At 44.4% G+C, this 20,600-nt stretch overlaps 1 protein-coding gene across 1 annotated transcript in view; it reads right to left on the bottom strand.

The window, feature by feature from the left end:
- LIMS1 (LIM zinc finger domain containing 1) overlaps positions 1-20,343 on the bottom strand; it is a 59,567-nt gene extending 39,224 nt beyond the window's left edge. The window contains exon 1 of the mRNA XM_075265144.1: positions 20,222-20,343. Within this exon, the coding sequence (XP_075121245.1) occupies positions 20,222-20,250 (29 nt within the window). The 5' untranslated portion in view covers positions 20,251-20,343. The remainder of the gene's footprint in view (positions 1-20,221) is intronic.
- Positions 20,344-20,600: the final 257 nt, after the last annotated feature.

Below are 20,600 nucleotides of genomic sequence, written 5' to 3'. Positions count from 1 at the left end.
ATTATCCAGAATCCCATACACTTTGCAATAACTAAAATGCTGTGGCATTTACACTATATTGGGCCCCAGCCTTAAAGGGGTTGTCCCATCTCAAGGTTCCTATCTGTACTGGTAGCTTATGTAAATTGAAACATTTTCCTAAATATATTGCTTTAGAAATTCTGCTTTGATCTCCTGGTAAGGGACCTTATTTCTCCTATTATTTAAACAGCATTGCTATAACCATGGACCTATAGGACAAGTGACATCACTTGCTCTTGCCAGCAGGACAATCATTCACGCAATTGCAGTTTGCCGATAAAGCCTGGTCTGTTATCTCTCTATGTAAACACACAGATAACACAGAGTCCATTCTATACAAGCATCTGCATATTATATGATCTGCAGAAGTGCTCTGTGTCCTGTTCAGCCAGAGGGAGAAGGGGGAGAAATACAGGAAGTGAGAAGCAGACACTGCAGCTTGCTGAGACACTGAGATGGGTAAACCCTTTTGATTTAATAGCTGGTGAAATGTATAGTAACATTTGTTACTCATTATTACAATGAAAAAGAGCACGCAGGAAGGCTAGGGTCACATGGTGCTTTTATGTAGAAGAACTGCATGCAGTTTTTAATAACAGTCATAAGCAGCACGTTACTATGTCAGCTAGGTGACACCATAACCATATAGGTGACATGTATAGTAACATGTGCTAGGCATTACTGCAATTAAAAAACGCATGCAGTCCTTGACGCTAGGTTCACACCTGCGTTCTTCTTTCCGTTCTGTGCTTTCCGTCTTCTGCATGCAAGAAGACGGAAAGCACAGACTGGGTCAGGCCATGAGCGGCGGTGAGCGTTTTATGCTCTCCGCCGCGAAACCGGATTTTTTTATCCGGACACAGTACTGCATGTCCGACTCTGTGTCCGGATTATAAAACCCGGTTTCGCGGCGGAGAGCATAAAACGCTCACCGCCGCTCACGGCCGGACATCTCTCTCACCCATTCAAATGAATGGGTGAGAGAGACTCCTGCAGGTTTCCGTCTCCTGCCTCTGTTTTAGGCAGGAAACGGAAACCTGCATAACGGAGTTCACAACGCTGATGTGAACGAGCCCTTAGCAAAAAAAAAAAAAAAAAAAAAAAGCACGGTGCAAATGAAGGCCAGGTAGCATATTTCTACTATGCCCATGGGCTTTTTTTTCTTGGCTTGAGTGTACTCAGGTCTGTGAGTTGGAGGAGGAACACAATGTTCTCTTTCTGATAACATAAAACCATTAAACTAAAACTAACTTGGGATCATGTACTGGCCCTGTCATGCAAATGGCCCCTAAACCAGAGGTTTTCAATTTAAAGAGGACCTTTCACCATATCTGGGCACATGCAGTGTTATATACTGCTGGAAAGCTGACAGTGCGCTGAATTCAGCGCACGGTCGGCTTTCCCGATCTGTGCCCGGTGTGAAGAGCTTACGGCCCGGTACCGTAGCTCTTCTATGGTCAGAAGAGCGTTTCTGACTGTTAGCCAGGAACGTCCTTCTGCCTCGCGGCGCCAATCGCGCTGTGCTGTGGAGCCGGGAGGAACGCCCCCCTCCCTCTGCTCACACAGCTTGTCCGTAGACTAGCATTATCAGGAGAGGGAGGGGGCGTTCCTCCCCGCTCCACAGTACAGCGCGATTGGCGCCGCGAGGCAGAAGGACGTCTCTGGCTAATGGTCAGAAACGCCCTTCTGACTGTAAAGCGCTACGGTACCGGGACCGATAGCGCTTTACACCGGGCACAGATCGAGAAAGCCGACAGTGCGCTGAATTCAGCGCACTGTCAGCTTTCTGGCAGTATATGACACTGCATGTGCCCAGATATGGTGAAAGGTCCTCTTTAAAGAGGACCTTTCACTATCTGGGACACATGCGGTGTAATACACCACTAGAAAGCAAACATTGCACCGAATTCAGCACACTATCGTCTTTCACGTTCTGTGCCCTCAGTGAAGAGTTATCAATGCCGCTACCGTAGCTCTTTACTGTCAGAAGGGCGTTTCTGACCGTCAGTCAGGAACTCTCTTCCTCACAATAGCGTCTATAGCGCTGTACTGTGAGAGCGGTCGCTCCTTAACGCCCAGTGATGATGCTATAGACCAGTACTATCAGGAGGGGTGTAGGCGTTCCTCACTGCTTTCAAAGTACAGCGCTACAGGCGCTGCTGTGATGAAGGGCGTTCCTGACTGACTGTCAGAAATGCCCTTCTGATGGTGAAGAGCTACGGTACCGGCACCGATAGCTTTTCACTGGGGGCACAGAACGTGATAGTGAAAGGTCCTTTTTAATGACTGTTAGCCATAAAGTTCTTCGCTGAAACCCCCCCCAAAAAACGCAGAGTATAGAAGCCCAATGAAAATCCAGCAGATTTGGACTAGTGTTTACTAGATGTATATGGTTTAGTACTAAACAGTTCTGTGGAATGGGGGTTATTTCTCATAAATATGGCACACTTGGTCATATTTTTCATAGTTTTTTCTCTCTCTCCTTAGTTTTACTGTGTAGTTTATGGCATAGGTGCACCGCCTTGTTAAATGTTGTACAGGTTAGTTAGTTTAGATGCACCTCAGGCTTTATACAAACTATCATACGTAATCTGCAGGTTAGTGACAACGGCATGGATAACACGTGGATTGGTATCTGTGCTTCACCCATGGTTTTCACTGACCCATACTTTCCAAATGAATTGACAGAGCCGCAATTCCGGACAGGTATAGGCCCTGCTCCAGAATTTGCGGCTCTTCAACTTGGCCCAGCCGCAAAAACTACGGCTCTGTGCCTGGACTCATTGAACTGTATGGGTCTGTACTCGATCTGCAAATGGGAATAAAATAATAGCCATGTGCATGAGGCCTTGTGTACAAATGGGCTATGTGCACTTTGCACCCATTTGAACAAAAAAGGGGCAATTGCCCCTTTTTAATGCTGTTTCACCTGATGAACTACACATGTCCTAGAGTTCATTTGCCCCCTTTTTAAAATGGCGCAGGTCACAAATTGTGAAAAGCAACATAAAGCAAAAGTGGCGAGGGCAGCATAACATCTGGGGAAAAAAGGCAAATGCTTCATACATAAAGTGCAGGGAAGAAAGATCACAAAAAAAACTATACGTAGCTTAATAAATGTGCCCCAATGTGTTCAGGTCAGAATTAGAAGAGTTTCCAACCATTCTGGAAGATCATAAACACATATGAATGATGACAGCTCCATCCCTGCCCCCATCCAACAATTTTGTTAATTTATAGAGCACATACCTTCAGTTTGCACCTACAGCAATGATGAGACTGCCATTAGGACTATCAGCAGAGTTTCCTACATACATTTACTTAACAGTTATTACCACATACATCTGTTTCCTGGGCAGTGCTTCCTTCTGCAAGCCTCGTACATTTAGAAAGGTCAGAAAAAGATCATTATTTACTAGTTTATCATTTACCATACAATGCTGTGTAACAAGGTACACACTAGATTATTCAGCAACAGGTATAGACAGCCGGCACATATATGCCATATAGCTCTTTATGCTCACGGTGACTGACACTTTTGACGATTTCCCCCTCAGCTGTTATCAAACTGGCATTTTTTTTTCAAGTTTTGCCTAACTAAAAAGTACACCTAGCTCAAAAAAAAAAAAAAAAAAAGACCTTATACATAACCATACACAAAAATATATATAAAAAAAATATGGCAACTTTAACAATTTTTTTTGGAGGGGGCAAGTTTTGAATTTTCTGCTAAGGTTTAAAATGTAAATAAAACTATATAAAATTTGGCATTTCCGGAATCGTACAGAAACATAGAATACAGGTGACGTCATTTTGGCTGCAGAGCAAATTCCGTAAAAAAGAAGCCTGTAAGAAAGTCTCACAAATGCACTTTTTCTCCAGTACCATCCCGTTCTGATTTTTTTTTTTTTCCAGCTTCCCAGTACATTGTACAGAATAATAAATGGCACCATTATGAAGAACATTTTATCCCGCAAACCTTAAGCCCTCATATGGGAATGGAAAATTTAAAAAAAATGAATAAATAATAAAGGGATTTGGAAGGCAGGAAGTCAACAATAAAAAAAATATATTAATTTAAATAAATTATGACATGAAGGGGTTAATAAAACATGCTGCTTTTCGCCTGAAAAGCAGCTCTAATGTTCCTGCCACTAGAGGTCTCCCTTCTAGCGAATTTACAGTTCAATCTGTTGCCAGGCTGCAATCGTCTACACAGATGCAAGACAGATCACAGTGAGTAGAAGGGGGAGGTTGGGGTCTGTTCACGAAGTGAATACAGATAGGACGGTTGAGTCTCCACACAACACGCCTAAAAATTGCTCCACGCAAAGGACTGAACACTGCACATCTCACAATATAAGAAAAGTCTTCTATGTACTTGTGACTGCTTGTGTGGTTACAGATGGGATATTATTCACAGACCGCAGCAGCTTTACTGATTGCAGTCTTTCTTTTCTTGTGTCATGCCTACATGGTAGATGTTAGAATGGAGTGGGTACCTGCATTTATTTGCCCTATATTTATATAGTTAAGTGTTCCTGGATCCCCTATATAATGATAACTTGAGTAAACAAATAGTTGCGAAAAACCCTTGTAGTGTTGACTTTCTATATAAAGTATATTTGGTTACAGTAAAAAAATAGAAAACTGTGTTTCTTCATATTGCATATAGAGACACTGCAAAGACTATTTAACTGAGGCAATGCTGCCCTCTAGAGGACATGGAACAATGTGTCCAGCCATTGTAAGGAGAGCTCAGTATGTGTCAGCATCCTTAAAAGGAAATCTTATATTCAGCTACTACTGGCAAGGAAGGAAGCATTGCACCTGACACTTCTTGTAAACTATTGCATAATCTGGAGCGATCTAACACAGTGGGATTGACCTATCAATGTAAACCCATCACAAGTGACTTACTCTTCACATCAAACATATGACAGATTTTGTTGACATATTCTATACCCGTGATGGCGAACCTATGGCACGTGTTCCAGAGAGGGCACTCAGAGCCCTCTCTACTGGCATGCGTGCCGTTGTCCGGATCGCTCACTAACGGGGAATATGGTACAGTATTCCCTGTTAGAGAGCAATCGCTGCTTTCAGCTATATGTGCAAATGCACAGACGAAAGCTGTACTGTAGGCCGCGGTCCGCGCAATCGCAGCCTACACCGATTGCACAGTATAACCTTTGCCCCAACGCAGGGAAATGACGTAAATCATCAGCGCCTGCAGTCAGAAAAAGGAGGACGACGCCCAGCGGCTCTTCATGGCTTTCTCAAACTCAATATGGAGAAAATGGAGTTCATCTTCGCCCACCCCGTATGGCCCCTCCACCTGATCCATCTATCAACGTCAACAGAACCACACTTACCCTTGAAGTAACACTGGACCCTGACCTATCCTTCAAGTCACACGTTCAAATCCTCAACACCTCCTGCCGCCTTCAACTCAAGAACATCCACCGAATCTGCTCCTTCCTCACCTCTGAAACTACTAAGATCCTCGTCCAAGCCCTCATAATCTCCAGCTTAGACTACTGCAACACCCTTCTCCATGGACTCCCAGCAAAGACCCTCGCCGCCTCTTCAGTCCACATTAAACTGTCCTCCTCGCTTAATTCACCTCTCCCCCCTGGTCTTCATCAGCTGCTCCCCTCTGCCAATCCCTTCACTGGCTACCCATAGCCCAGCGAATTGAGTTCAAGCTACTAACACTAACATACAAAGCCATCCACAACCTGTCCCCTCCATATATCTGTGACCTAATCTCCCACTACCTGCCCATATGTAACCTCAGATCCTCCAACGACCTCCTACTCCGCTCTGCTCTCATCCGCTCCTCACACAACCGTCTCCAAGATTTCTCCCGTGCATCCCCCATACTCTGGAACTACTTACCAAGACACATAAGACTGACCCCCACAATCACAGGATTCAAGAAGGCCCTGAAGACTCACCTATTCAGGAAGGCCTACAACCTCCAATAACACTAGAACCACGCCACCATCTGAACTGTCTCCCCCTCTCCTTCTGTCTCTCCCCCCATCCCTCATAGACTAAGCCCTAACTGTCTGTACACAGGCAGGGCCCTCTACCCCACTGTGCCAGTCAGTCACTGTTAGTTTTATATCTGCCTGTATATCTTGCGTACTGTATGTAACCCCCAAATGTAAAGCACCATGGAATTAATGGTGCTATTTAAATAATAATAATGGGTAAGTACAATAATGTGTGTGTTGGGGGGGGGGGGGGGCGTACTGAAGAGCATATAATACTGTGTGTGAGGGATGGGGGTGGGAGTGTACTGAGAAGCATATAATACTGTTAATAATGTTAAATTGCTGTGCTGGCACTTTGCGATGTTAGTGGGTTTTGGGTTGCAGTTTGGACACTCAGTCTCTAAAAGGTTCGCCAACACTGATCTCTACCTTAGAACAGCGCAGAAATTAGAGATATTACTATAGATTTTAGAAGTCAGTTACGCCTTTTTTTTATAGCCAGTTTGCTGTCAGTCTTCCATAGTAGCCAGTCAATAGGAAAACTTTCCATCCATTGCAATACAGTGGGTAAAATCTGCAGCCAAACCTGCATTAAAATCTGCTGTACATTTTTGGAATAAAGGCTTTATCGAAATCGGAGTTTGTTATTTTTAAACTGCAAATTCTCACAAGCAACAGCTCAGTCAGAGGGTCTGTACACAGTTATATTATCAATATGCAGAGCTGAAACATTTACCAAAGGGGAAGGGGATGTTATTTCAAATGGCTGTATCTCCGGTTATATACCACCTAGAATGGTTCTGGAATCATAAGAAAGAGAAGAATCTGCTCTGCCCGAGGCCTAGAAGTCTGAGACCTGTGCCGGAAGAAAAGGATGGAGATAACGTTCCTGACAAAGATGGAGGTGGTGCTGGAGAGAGTTCTTTGGCAGCATTGGGGACACCCCCAGTGCTGTTTGTTCGCTGGGGCCCGCCCTCAGTGCTGCAAGAGAATAATTTGCATACCGACAAGAACTGGGATTCCTACAGAACGGCGGTGCGAAGAAGACAACAAAAGATAGGAGACGAATAGCCTTTCTTAAGGCTATTCCGACGTGTTAAGAAAAAAATGGGTTTGTATGATAGGATTGCTTTAAGACTTTTTAAGATTTTAACGAATCTTTAGCCTTGCATCTCTCTATTGTACTTACATAGGCAAGTAAATAATATACCTCAGACAGATATATAGTCAACAAAACAAGGATAAGGCAGCACTCCGATAGCCATGAAAAAAAAAGTTTCTGGTTACTTTATTCACCTAAGTACAGCTCATTTAGACCTTTCTCAAGCAAATATTCAGTCCTGCTATGACCCCCAACATGTACATCCTGTCCATAAAGTGGATTGGGACTGCACTTAAAGTATAACTTCCATTTCATTTCTCTCCTACCACAACTACTGTGTCTAGGGATTTTGGGGGGAGGGGGGCATTTTTGTAATATATGTTACAAATCTATTAATCTTCCCTTTAATTGAAAACACGCTGTAAAGTTCCCATTAGCAGTGCTCTAAGTAAACATGGCCAGGAGACTGTGCACCCATACTGAATGTAGTACATAGAGATGACACATACCAAAGGGATGGTCATTACAAATGGCTGCATCTTCAGTTTTATACCATCTAGAAAAACAGTTCTGGTATCATAAGAAAGCTCAGATATCCTTCATTAAAAACAGTTGGGAATATCAACTTAATGTGCAGCAGTTAATACTATACATGAAACCACATTCCCGATTGTTTATCTAGTGATATCTGAGCTTTCTTATGATACCAGAACAGTTTTTCTGGATGGTATAAAACCAAAGATACAGCCATTTGAAGTGACCATCCCCCTTTGGGGTCTGTGGGCTTCCATATATAACTGCTTTTAAAGGCGGAGGGGTCTCCATCTCTCGGGTCCCCTCAGGTCACGCTAGTGTGAACATAGTATATTATGTATATAATGAAATGGGAGTTGCACTTTAAGTTTGGTCCCAATCCACTTAATGGACAGGGTGCACATGTTTGAGTCATAGCAGGACTGAATATTTGCTTGAGAAAGGTCTAAATAAGCAGGACTGAAATGCCGCACTTGGGTGAATAATGTAACCAGAAACGTTTTTCATGGCTGCCTTATTTTGTTGACTATACATCCCGAGTGTGAGGTGTATTATCTACTTGACTATACAATAGAGAGATGCAAGGCTACAGATCCCCTCCAGGCAATGTGAATAAAGAATTATTACAGCTGAACAGTATTCCAAAGAAGCCTCATGTAAAACAAATAGCCGCATTATACAACCTACACAAAGGAGCCATTTGTTGGTTGTGAAAAATGCAATGGAGAAATCAGACATGTGATAGTATACCCACACTGTATCCATGTATAACTAGCATGCCAAGACAACCCCTAGAAATCCTAAGGAAAGGGTTCTGCAGAAAGCACTACTGCAAGCCTTACTGTAGAACCATTCTCTGCAGGAATAACTTTATAAATCTTCACTAAAAAGGAGAGCAAACTAAATCTATCATATTTGTGTTCAACGCTCACAATTAACTTTGCCTTTAAAAAGTGAGTTTAACGGGGGGGGGGGGGGGGGAGTTTTTCCAAATCATACACAATGTGTTATAATTTGACCACTAGAGGGAGCTCTACCTATGCTAAGAAGCTTTTATTTTCCAGCGCCCGCTCAATAGTGAGCTGTGTCTAGACAGATGTAAAGGATTATTCACACAGTACAGTTCTGGTGAAGTTATTGAAGTTCTACTGCCAAACCGAAGACTGAATTAAAAATGGAGACATGTATATATCGCCTTCCTTTAGGATCCACTCCTTCACAAGACGCACATACCAGTAGTGGGAAGGGAACAGACGCATTATAAGGTTCAAGCACTGTAAGAAAGCAAGTTACAACATATTTGTCATATCAGTTATGGCTTGTAAAAATAAGAGGACAGTGTGAACAGATCACAGTAAAATCTATGGACAGCTGTGCAATCTATGGACGTCAGGGGTCCTCCATACTTCACTGGTCTAGTTAATAGATAGGGGTCCCAGTTAGGGTGACACATATTCTATGACCATTAGGACGCACATAAAAGGGTTCAGATAAAATAAAGTAACCCCTTTAATGTGACTGTCTTTGCATGGAGCATTCACACACTTATACCCTACATAAATTATGCAGCCTTATTGCCAAGTGTGGTCACATTATGAAATAAAAAAATGTTAAAGGAGAGTTACAGACCGGTCTATAGAAGTGAAGTCGTTTTATCCATTGAAACACAAGCACCGATCCCCCCCACAGTTAGTTGGGCATCTATCAATATAGTTTGAGCCCTAGTGCACTGGACTGTATTAGCGTAATAGCTCACTTACAGGCTTCTCTAGGACTATACTATACCAGCAATAAACATCACATTTTATATGAAGGTTTTTTTCTGTTGAATGCTGAACAAATCATCACAAAAAAGTGTCACAGTGAAGCAGCCACTGTATTACATATATATCCTCTTTTGTCCGATGTACATGCACATAAAAATAATACTTTAACTTACAACACTCAAATAATGGAAAGAAGGACACCTCCTGTGGGGTGCTGTGAGCCACAGAATAAGAGACACCTCCTGTGGGGTGCTGTGTGCCACAGAATAAGAGGGACACCTCCTGTGGGGTGCTGTGTGCCACAGAATAAGAGAGACCTCCTTTGGGGTGCTGTGTGCCACAGAATAAGAGGGACACATCCTCTGGGGTGCTGTGTGCCACAGAATAAGAGGGACACCTCCTGTGGGGTGCTGTGTGCCACAGAATAAGAGGGACACCTCCTGTGGGGTGCTGTGTGCCACAGAATAAGAGGGACACCTCCTTTGGGGTGCTGTGTGCCACAGAATAAGAGGGACACCTCCTGTGGGGTGCTGTGTGCCACAGAATAAGAGGGACACATCCTCTGGGGTGCTGTGTGCCACAGAATAAGAGGGACACCTCCTGTGGGGTGCTGTGTGCCACAGAATAAGAGGGACACCTCCTGTGGGGTGCTGTGTGCCACAGAATAAGAGGGACACCTCCTGTGGGGTGCTGTGTGCCACAGAATAAGAGGGACACCTCCTGTGGGGTGCTGTGTGCCACAGAATAAGAGGGACACCTCCTGTGGGGTGCTGTGTGCCACAGAATAAGAGGGACACCTCCTGTGGGGTGCTGTGTGCCACAGAATAAGAGGGACACCTCCTGTGGGGTGCTGTGTGCCACAGAATAAGAGGGACACCTCCTGTGGGGTGCTGTGTGCCACAGAATAAGAGGGACACCTCCTGTGGGGTGCTGTGTGCCACAGAATAAGAGGGACACCTCCTGTGGGGTGCTGTGTGCCACAGAATAAGAGGGACACCTCCTTTGGGGTGCTGTGTGCCACAGAATAAGAGGGACACCTCCTGTGGGGTGCTGTGTGCCACAGAATAAGAGGGACACCTCCTGTGGGGTGCTGTGTGCCACAGAATAAGAGGGACACATCCTCTGGGGTGCTGTGTGCCACAGAATAAGAGGGACACCTCCTGTGGGGTGCTGTGTGCCACAGAATAAGAGGGACACCTCCTGTGGGGTGCTGTGTGCCACAGAATAAGAGGGACACATCCTCTGGGGTGCTGTGTGCCACAGAATAAGAGGGACACCTCCTGTGGGGTGCTGTGTGCCACAGAATAAGAGGGACACATCCTCTGGGGTGCCGTGTGTCACAGAATAAGAGGGACACCTCCTGTGGGGTGCTGTGTGCCACAGAATAAGAGGGACACATCCTCTGGGGTGCTGTATGCCACAGAATAAGAGGGACACCTCCTTTGGGGTGCTGTGTGCCACAGAATAAGAGGGACACCTCCTGTGGGGTGCTGTGTGCCACAGAATATTTTTGCTTCTAAACTCAGAAGAACATCTCTGTATACACAGTCTATATATGCTGTTGCACATGGCTCTGCGACATGAGCTCTTACAGCAAAGTCATAAGGCCCAAGGTCACCAAGTGAAAGTGAATTGCATTAATTTCCAGTGGATTCTTTGGGAAATGAATATACCCAGAATATCACCTAAAATTGGGGACTGTCCTGCTGGATCTGGGACGGTTATGTAGTATAGAGTCTCAGAAAAGTGTATTTTAGCAGTTACCCACTCTAATATTTCCCTATGGAGTCCCAAATAATCAGACACCTGTATAGTCAGCCAGGAAAAAGGGAAGGAATTGCTGTAGGGTCCTGCTGTATCATTATATTCCACCAGCTGTACAGTATACACATTCTGTAGATAAGGTTGTATAAGTTTACCAAGGACTGGCCTAATTTCCTTGCTTTATCTTGTTTAAATGACAGATACAAGTATGTCAAACACAGCAAGATGGACATACTTGTTTTCCTACTAAAATAAAACTCTGATCTACAGTCTAGACAAAACCACAAAATGTAAGTGTATAGACAGGACTGGCTAAACACAACGAGCAGCTCCGCAGGTCTACAATCATCACATGGAAAACAAAGCCCAGCCACAGCTTCTGCAAATACCTGCTAAGTACCGTATATGTGTACACAAAGAAGTAGCAATGCTGACAAGTAAGAAGAAATACATCAGCACTCTATGGAGTCATCCTGGCCAGTAGCTCTTTCTAGGAATGAAGGGACAGTCTATCTTTAAACTTACCTAGAAGCTGGAAAGTGGAAAATAAAATAAATAAAAATAATAATTTAGAGAGGACTTGTGACCTCTTCTGACATGTCTGTTTATGTAGTTCTACCACCATTACATTCAGACTGTCAAAGAATAAGGTCTATGGTACTTGGCAGACACACAGATCCAACAGAAATCAATGGATCCATTTTTAACGAAAGTAAATCAGATGGCCGTCCAAGATACGTCCATTAAAAATGGGTCAGACAGTGGATTCAAAAAAGTAAAAGGATAAAAGGGGTTGGGCATGGAACATCACTTTCTTCTTGGCTACAGCGCATGCCAGCACTCCGGCTCTATTGCGCAGGCAGATGTCAAGCAGAAGAAGAGCCAGTCGCCCAGAAGGAAGTAATGTCCTGTGCCCAGAAGATCTGCACAGGAAGACACGCAAGTATAATGTGGTTGTAGGGAGAGGGGTGGGAGATTGCGTTGCGTTATTTGGGAAGGACTAGTAGTGGGCGAGCTACCGAACCTTGGAGGGGGTGTGAGGGAGTAAAAGATGGAGGTGGTGCGAGTTATCTCCGAGTGAAGCACAATGTATCATGGTAGTAGGCTACCTATGTAAACAAATGAAGACGATGCCAAGATCTCCCAGAGAAACCTTCAAATCACACAAAACACTGCTAAAAGGTATTTGGTTGCACTTATTAAAGAGGACCTTTCATCAGATTGGGCACATGCAGTGTTATATACTGCTGGAAAGCTGACAGTGCGCTGAATTCAGCGCACTATTGGCTTTCCCGATCTGTGCCCTGGGTAAAGCGCTATCGGTCCCGTTACCGTAGCTCTTTACAGTCAGAAGGGCGTTCCTGACACTCTGTCAGGAACGTCCTTCTGCCCAGCAGCGCCTATCGCACTGTACAGTGTGAGCGGGGAGGAACCCCCCCCTCCCCTCCTGATAATACTCGTCTATGGACGAGCACTCTGAGCAGAGGGAGGGGGGCGTTCCTCCCCACTCACTCTGTACAGCACGATAGGCGCTGCTGGGCAGAAGGGCGTTCCTGACAGAGTGTCAGGAACGCCCTTCTGACTGTAAAGACCTACGGTACCGAAACCGATAGCGCTTTACCGGGGCACAGATCGGGAAAGCCAATAGTGCGCTGAATTCAGCGCACTGTCAGCTTTCCAGCAGTATATAACACTGCATGTGCCCAAAAGTGGTGAAAGGTCCTCTTTAAAGGCAGTCCATCACCTCCCCCATGCATAATCAAATACCACCACTGTGTTATGGGGCATATGTTGTAACACCTCTACAAAGTACTGTGTTAAGGTATATAACCAATTTACTGCTGACAGAATCCCTTTAAATGGAGTCTATCACCTGCCCCAAATGTATTCAACAGTAATGAACAAGTTATAGAGGACTTTACAGTGATAAACATCGCAGGTCACGTTATACGTTTGTATATTGGGAGAAAAATAAGACAAATACTGCAGTTGGTGTACTGGGCCGGGGGGAAAGGGGAGGTGGGCATAAAGCTGACAAAGCAGTACTCTTGCCACTCAGACCCCTTCTATCTCCTGCCTGTACCATCCTGTGCAGTAGGAGTTAATCCTCTCCATCCTCTGGAGGCCTCCCCCAATGCACCAAATATTTCATTTGCCATTAATGCAATTTTATTAATTCCAATAGAAACCCTAATTATCTTTATTAATAGATGTGTATAGGGTGATCTCCACTAAAATACACAGATAACATTCTCAGTAAGTGTACAGATTTGTGCCCCGATCACCCAGCAAGGCAGAAAGTGCCACTGAACAAAAACAGCAATTTGATAGATCTGACTTCTGCTCTTTTCTAATCCAATTTGTGCTGAAAGTTTGGATGTACAAGACTCGCCTCTGGTCGGGTGACTCACTCTGCCAACCGCACTGCCAAATATTTGAGCTTAACGCAAGCTTTTGTTGGCAGCTTTATTTTATAGTCAGCGAAAGAGTGTAGATATGTGGCACTGCCACACAGCCAAGTCTACAAATAATCCAACACAGATCTGCTAAAATCACATTTTATGGCACTATTTCTGTCAGAAATTCCCAATCTCCACTGAACTTTATAGTGATCAAGTCTTGTTCAGTTAACTGCGGAAGCGCTCCAGCCTGCACCTCATGTCAGGAGAGGGACTCCTTGTATTATAGTTATCTATGGTCCCAGTGACATACTGTCCTTTAGGGCTAGTTCACACGGGGCACGGTATGGGGTATTTTGGTCCCGATTGTGATGCAGGAGTAGGCCCAAATGAATAGGCTTAGTCTGGAGGGTGCTACCGCGAGGCAGACACTGGGGCTGAATCAGCCGCGGAATCCGCCTTAAGAAAGGACAGCTCGCTTCTTTTTTCCGTGAGCGGGAACATGACGCTCATGGAAAAGAGTAAGCTAGCGGTCTACATACACGTGGATTCAGCGCCAAAATCTGCCCCCTCTTGCCCCGTGTGAACAAGCCCTTAATCTAATGGGTATGAGATGGAAGTCCCTGTCTCCCAGCACCATACTAGCGGCATAGATAACTATACTACTACGAGACACTCTCCCAACATACCGGGGCAGGCCAGTAAATCCAGCCAACACATGGACTGATTTTCACAGCTAAAACTCAATCGTGTGACTGCACCCTAATGACAGATATGGTTCTATTGTAATTTTGGCTATTATAGGTCAAGGGTAGAGACAAAAAGATCCATAAATCTAGAAGTATTCACTTCACAGAGTGGTCAAAGCACAATACATTACTTATTGCTAAATAATTTTGCAACTGCACAAAAATTCCGGTACTGATAGTGCCTGCCAACATGGGCATCATAAATATACAGAGTTTGTACTGCAGTGTATGAATAATTCAAGTTCAGCCATTTCTTTCATCTTTATACTACACTGTTAAGTAAAATTATTGATCTTTATTCCCGACATCACAGGACGTTCTTGGAAAAGAGCAGAGAACAGCAGCATAGTCATCAGAAACCGCTGTCTTAATAAAAAGAATTCACTCCATACACTGAAGCGGGGGAGCTTTCTCTTTGTCATCCTTAGGCTAAGACCCCACATTACGGAAATGCAGCATTTTTTTGTTGCCAATTTTGCTGCGCTTTTTTGAGTTACAGTCAGGAGTGGCTTGAAAAGGAATGGGAAATATAAAGGAAACGCCTAGATGTTTCCCTTCTGTTAAATCCACTCCTGATTTTGCAACAAAAACACAGTTTCCGCAATGTAGGGCTTTAGCCTAAGGCCAAGGCCCCACATAGCGGAAAACGGCAAAAAAAAACAACAACAAAAAACACCAGGGAAATATCGCCAGCATTTCTGTACGTATAATTGACATGCTACAATTTTCAAAGACTGGGTGTTTTTTGAACACGCAGTTTTTCTGCTGCAGATATTTTCCTGCAATGTGTGGATGGGGTTAGCCAGAATCCCATTCACTTTGCAGGTACTGTAAAACACAGCATTTTTTGCCATGACGTTTCCACAGCGGCAAAAACGCTACATGTTCACAAACTCAAGTTTGGCACAATGAAATTCTGCCACTGTCTGCAAGTGAAATTTGTAGCTGAAGAATTCTGTCACTGGTCTGATACCTGCAGCAGCAGAGGTGCATTAGCCTCACTGAATTTCACTGGAGCTAATCTGTAGGATTTCTGCATGGAATCTGCAGGAAGCATACAAATTCTGAGGATTATACCGTATAATCTGTTTATAATCCATAGCAGATTTTGTGCAAAAGTGGAATAAAGAACACCATACCAAAACGCATGTTTGGTGGCATTGGTCTAGATTAAATCGCAAAATAAGCATGTAACTCTAGAGAGAATCTTCAATGTGTGAACATGACCCAAATGAACAGACATTCATAGTATAACGTTGACTAAAACAACCAATCTCTGAGCAATATTGCTACTATGTTTCATTAATGTGATCTACTCACATGTACAGATGTAGCAGCAAAAGCAAACTTCTGTGTGATATCACAGAAAACACAACCCCCTACTAAAGTCTGATAAAGGTGTAGTGCAGAAACATCAAATGTTCTGGCAATAATGGGGTAAGTGAATACAACCTTGGTTCTACTCACATCAGAGTCATGGGCTTTATTGTATACAACACAACAGAAAAAATAAATAAATTATGAAGCAATTGAAAAATGACTTTACACTGCAGCAGTTCAGGTTAACTGTGCTTACATATGTACATGATACAGATGCCTCTTACACATGCCATAAAATTGTACCTGTAACGCTATGTTCACACTAGCATTTGAGTCTCCATAGGAGACTTTGTCCCCCATTTCACATAAAATAAGCAGGAGAAAAGTCCTGCAAGGAAGACTTTTCTCTAGGCCATTGTCGGCGGAAACTGGGCCGAAACCCAGCGAACCCCATTATAGTCTATGGAAATCATTTTAAACAGATAGGGCTTCCATCTTTGGGGGTCCCTAACAAACAAACAAAAAAACCTAGTGTGTGTGTGTATAATATATATATATATATATATATATATATATATATATATATATATATATATATACACACACACACACACACACACACAAACAATAGGGTTTTTTTATGCTCCTTTAAGTCATCTTAGGTAAACCTAGACAACGCCATTTAACATTGGAAAAATGTCAATGAAACACTCCCTGTAAATCATCTGCTGATAGAGTCATACATTACAGCTAAGGAGCTGTCTCTGGAAAGAGTCTGGTGGCTTCTTCACTACATCTCAGGCTGTAGATTAAACACTGAAACTCTGCCTACACAACTTGCTTCAGATGTATTTATACACTACAATCAGTGCAATAGTGAACTTAATACCAAGGTTATACTAGGAAAAGACATATAACAGAAAATGAACCTATAATTAATATCTATAATTCTAGTGAGAGCAGCAGATTATTTTAAAGGGAGAAGGATATTAAACTGGCAACACAGTTGGGTTATACTCACCTGAAAGTAATCCTTTTACCCCCCTCCCCATTACAATGTGTGCCTCAGTGGCCAAGCTATTCACAATATGCAAATGAGTAGTCTGGAGTTCAGCTCCAAACTGCAACAATATATACTGCTCTATACCATTAGTGGCGCCTATGAGTTGGCCTGAACACTGATCACCAGATTTTGTCTACCAATCTCCTCACCCCTTCTGGTTAACAGTGCACAAGATAAAAGGATTCTGATCCCAGTGATAATCAATAACTAGGTTCACACAGCAAAGAATTTAGACTATGGGCCGTTTGGATCCCCGCTGGTCTTTGCTTCCTGAAATGCCATTCAGTAAATCACTGGCTGAGCAGGGTCACAAATATGGCCTGTGATAGATAGGCTGAGCAGTCATTCTTATGTGTGTTGAAAGGGACTGGCAAGAAACCCAGGCAGCATCTACAGGGGAGGTGAGCACGAGTACTACTTCTTTCTAAGTCATTATGAGCAGATTGTAGAAAAATAAAATGGACTACACCTAAAATCCCTTTAACACTGGAGCTAAGAATCAGGTATAGGTGTCGGTCTCCTATTAGTTCCTATAGATGACAGCAGACTGGAGAGATGCTACTGATCCTCATCCAAAGCATGATCTGGTCATGATTTACCACAAGCGTCTTTCATTACCTCCTACAGAAATTCTGCCAAAATATTTCCAAAAGAGGAAAAATGTCAGTGCAAATAAAGTGTTTTGTGCTAAAATTCTGACTTTCCATGAAATCTGAAGAAGCCCACACTGTAGTATTTATGGGGGAGTTAGCCCCAAGATGTCTGCAAATAGCCATGTTCACAGTCTCCTCCATACAACTACAACTGGATGCTTCAACGAGGAAGAGAAAGTGGCTGTAACACTTCTATTGTGAATTGCCAGCTTTTTATTTTATTTCTTGCAGAGATAAGTGGTGTCAGTCACCTTTCCCAATCGAACACAAAAAAAAAAAAAGTAAAAAAAAAAAAAAAAGTTTGGGTGTCAGAATATGATAACTAAAATAATTTTTGTAATTTTCAAAAATAAAAAAAAAATAGTCAAAAATACGTGACTTTTTTAGATCGCTATCACCACTTTGCTGAGAGCCACCAACATCATCAATTTTTATAATCATTTACACCAGTCTATCTGAAATTCATGCTGGCTATGACCTGGTGTTGGTTTCAGTGCAGGCGCTTAAGTTCTGACATACGTGAAGCCATGCGCCTTGTCATAAATGAGCATGCCCTCCACCAGAACAGGTGATAGGAAACTTTGAAAATGCAAGTCTTCGTAAATCTCCCCCAAGGTGTATTGGTAATAGAGGAGTGGGTGGGGTGGTCACTTCAAATTACTGTATGATGGTTTTATACTGTAGAAAAATGCTTCTGGTGTCACATGAACTGCTGCATAGAAAGCTCAAATTCATGACTGTGTTTTTAGCTAGTCATATAGTAGGGTACTTCTATCTAGCATTGTGATCTCTGAGCTCTCACATGACACCAGCAGCACTGTTCTAAGTTATAGAGGTCATTCTGTCTCTCCTGCCATGATTGTTTTAGTGTACTAAAAGATGTTTCAGTCCTGTTATTTTAACTCCTTGTTGAACCAATTTCTCTGCGAGGGCTGTTTCCAGGGCGGTTTGTGTAATAGCCAGCATTTAGTGGCGCGACCACAGCTCAGCAAAAGTGACAGACTAGGCTGGGCTCACATCTATGCGCTGAGAGATTCCCTCCCCCATTCAGTTTCAATAATGCGGCCAAAAAATAAATAAAAAAATTGGATGGAAACCCAAATGCTGGTGTGACCCTAGCATAACTTCAGTTGAGTTGAATCACAACCATACCAGTAAATCCAGCCAATATGCGGTCCATTTTCCATAGCTCCCATCCACGCCCATTTAGTACAGCCCTTATACCTCCTAGTAATGTATGAATAATTTGACAGCTGGGTGTTACCATACATAAACTGACACTGTCCAATCAGGGCCAGACTGTGTAGTCATACACCACTTTGACAAGGAGGAAGAAACAAACAGCAGAACATTACACCATAGTTATATGCTCCAGAATTGTTATCTGCCAGGAGAGCTGATGGTTTTTGCTATTACTTGGGCACTTATCCTATGATGATGCTGGGCTATAACATACATACACTTGGAGGATTCTTCCGACATGTCACAATAGCAGCTGGCCAGGCCACAGAGGTCATTGAAGAGATCAACCAGAACCAAAACATATCCTACTGTCAGGAGCCATATGGTAGAACAATTAGGAAGAGGAATCAGGGACATTCCTCACATTCACTGTATGTTCCTGTTGCAGAAAGTCCTTGTAAGGACAACACTTACTGACGTTTCAATGTCTCACTGGAGTCTGAGTGAATAATGGAAACGCTGGATGTGATGGGCAGCTTGTCATAGTTATGGGACCATGCCAGGGTACACTGGGTGTGGTGTGAGCCTATTACTTCAATGGATGAAATCCCAATCTGTCTGCACCACCAGGCAGGCACATCACATAGCACTGGAGGAGAGTATGAGGGACACAGCTGGCATCCCATGGGCACAAGACTCTACACCACCAGGCAGGCACATCATATAGCACTGGATGAGAGTATGAGGGGCACAGCTGGCGCCCCATGGACACAGGACTGTGCACGACCAGGGAGTATCATCACATAGCTCTGGAGGAAAGCATGAGGGGCACAACTGGCACCCCATGGACACAGGAATCTGCACCACCAGGCAGGAACATCACATAGCACTGGATGAGTGTATGAGGGGCACAGCTGGCACCCTAAGGGCTCAGGACTCTGCACCACCAGGCAGGAACATCACATAGCACTGGATGAGAGTATGAGGGCACAGCTGGCACCCCATGGGCACAGGACTCTGCAGCACCAGGCAGGAACATCACATAGCACTGGATGAGAGTATGAGGGCACAGCTGGCACCCCATGGGCACAGGACTCTGCAGCACCAGGCAGGAACATCACATAGCACTGGATGACAGTATGAGGGCACAGCTGGCACCCCATGGGCACAGGACTCTGCAGCACATACCCTTTACTATTAACCACTCATCACAGGCTCCTCAATGATTAATAGAAAAGAAGATGAATGACTGAAGGAGAGGCGAGTATAATCCTTACACAGTCCAGAGCCACAAGCAGAGGGCTTCCCTAGAACTATGTGCCCCATGCAGGGGCTGCTCTCAGCTTCTTGAGGGTGTGGGAGGAGAGGGGGGAAGTGCGGGGCCCTGAACTACTGACAGATGCCAACTCTGCCAGAACTTCAGCGATACATAGCAGGGACTACAGAGCCGGAGGTGCCCAGATGCCATCACACTACAGAGTGCCAGGGCCGGGTACAGCCACATGTGTACTGCACGGACGCATCACATGAGCCCTCAGGCGACACTAAGTGACTGCAGCGCCCGCTGGCCACACACCTCTACTATAGAAGCCACACAAGGCGACAAGTAACTTCCCCCGGTGCACACAACACAATTAACCCCATCCCGACTGCCGGAGCTGGTTACCTGTTCGTCATTCCCACGACTCCCAGCATGAGGGCCCCTCGGTCGGTGAAGAATGATGGGGTACGGAGCGCCTCACAGAGCGGGATGGGCAGAGTCCCGGGAACGCGCACTCCCCCGCCCACTGCTGGCTGCTCCACGCCCGGCTCTGACTCACCTCCGCCCACCCCGGGCTGCCAATCACCCACGGAGGAGGGGTTGCTATGGTGACGGGAGGAGGCAGGATGTAGGGCACGCCCCCCCTCCCCAGGTTATAATAATGTCAGTCGGCTTACTATATCCGGGTACTGGCGGTGGCCACGCCCACTAACCTCGCTTGCTAGTTTCCAGCCCAAAACGGTGATGTCATTTGAGGCATTTCCGCGCCATTAGCTCATCCCCA

The sequence above is a fragment of the Leptodactylus fuscus genome, chromosome 2, assembly GCF_031893055.1.
Source record: "Leptodactylus fuscus isolate aLepFus1 chromosome 2, aLepFus1.hap2, whole genome shotgun sequence".
Classification (NCBI taxonomy): Eukaryota; Metazoa; Chordata; class Amphibia; order Anura; family Leptodactylidae; genus Leptodactylus; species Leptodactylus fuscus.
This window is presented reverse-complemented; position numbering and strand designations above follow the sequence as displayed.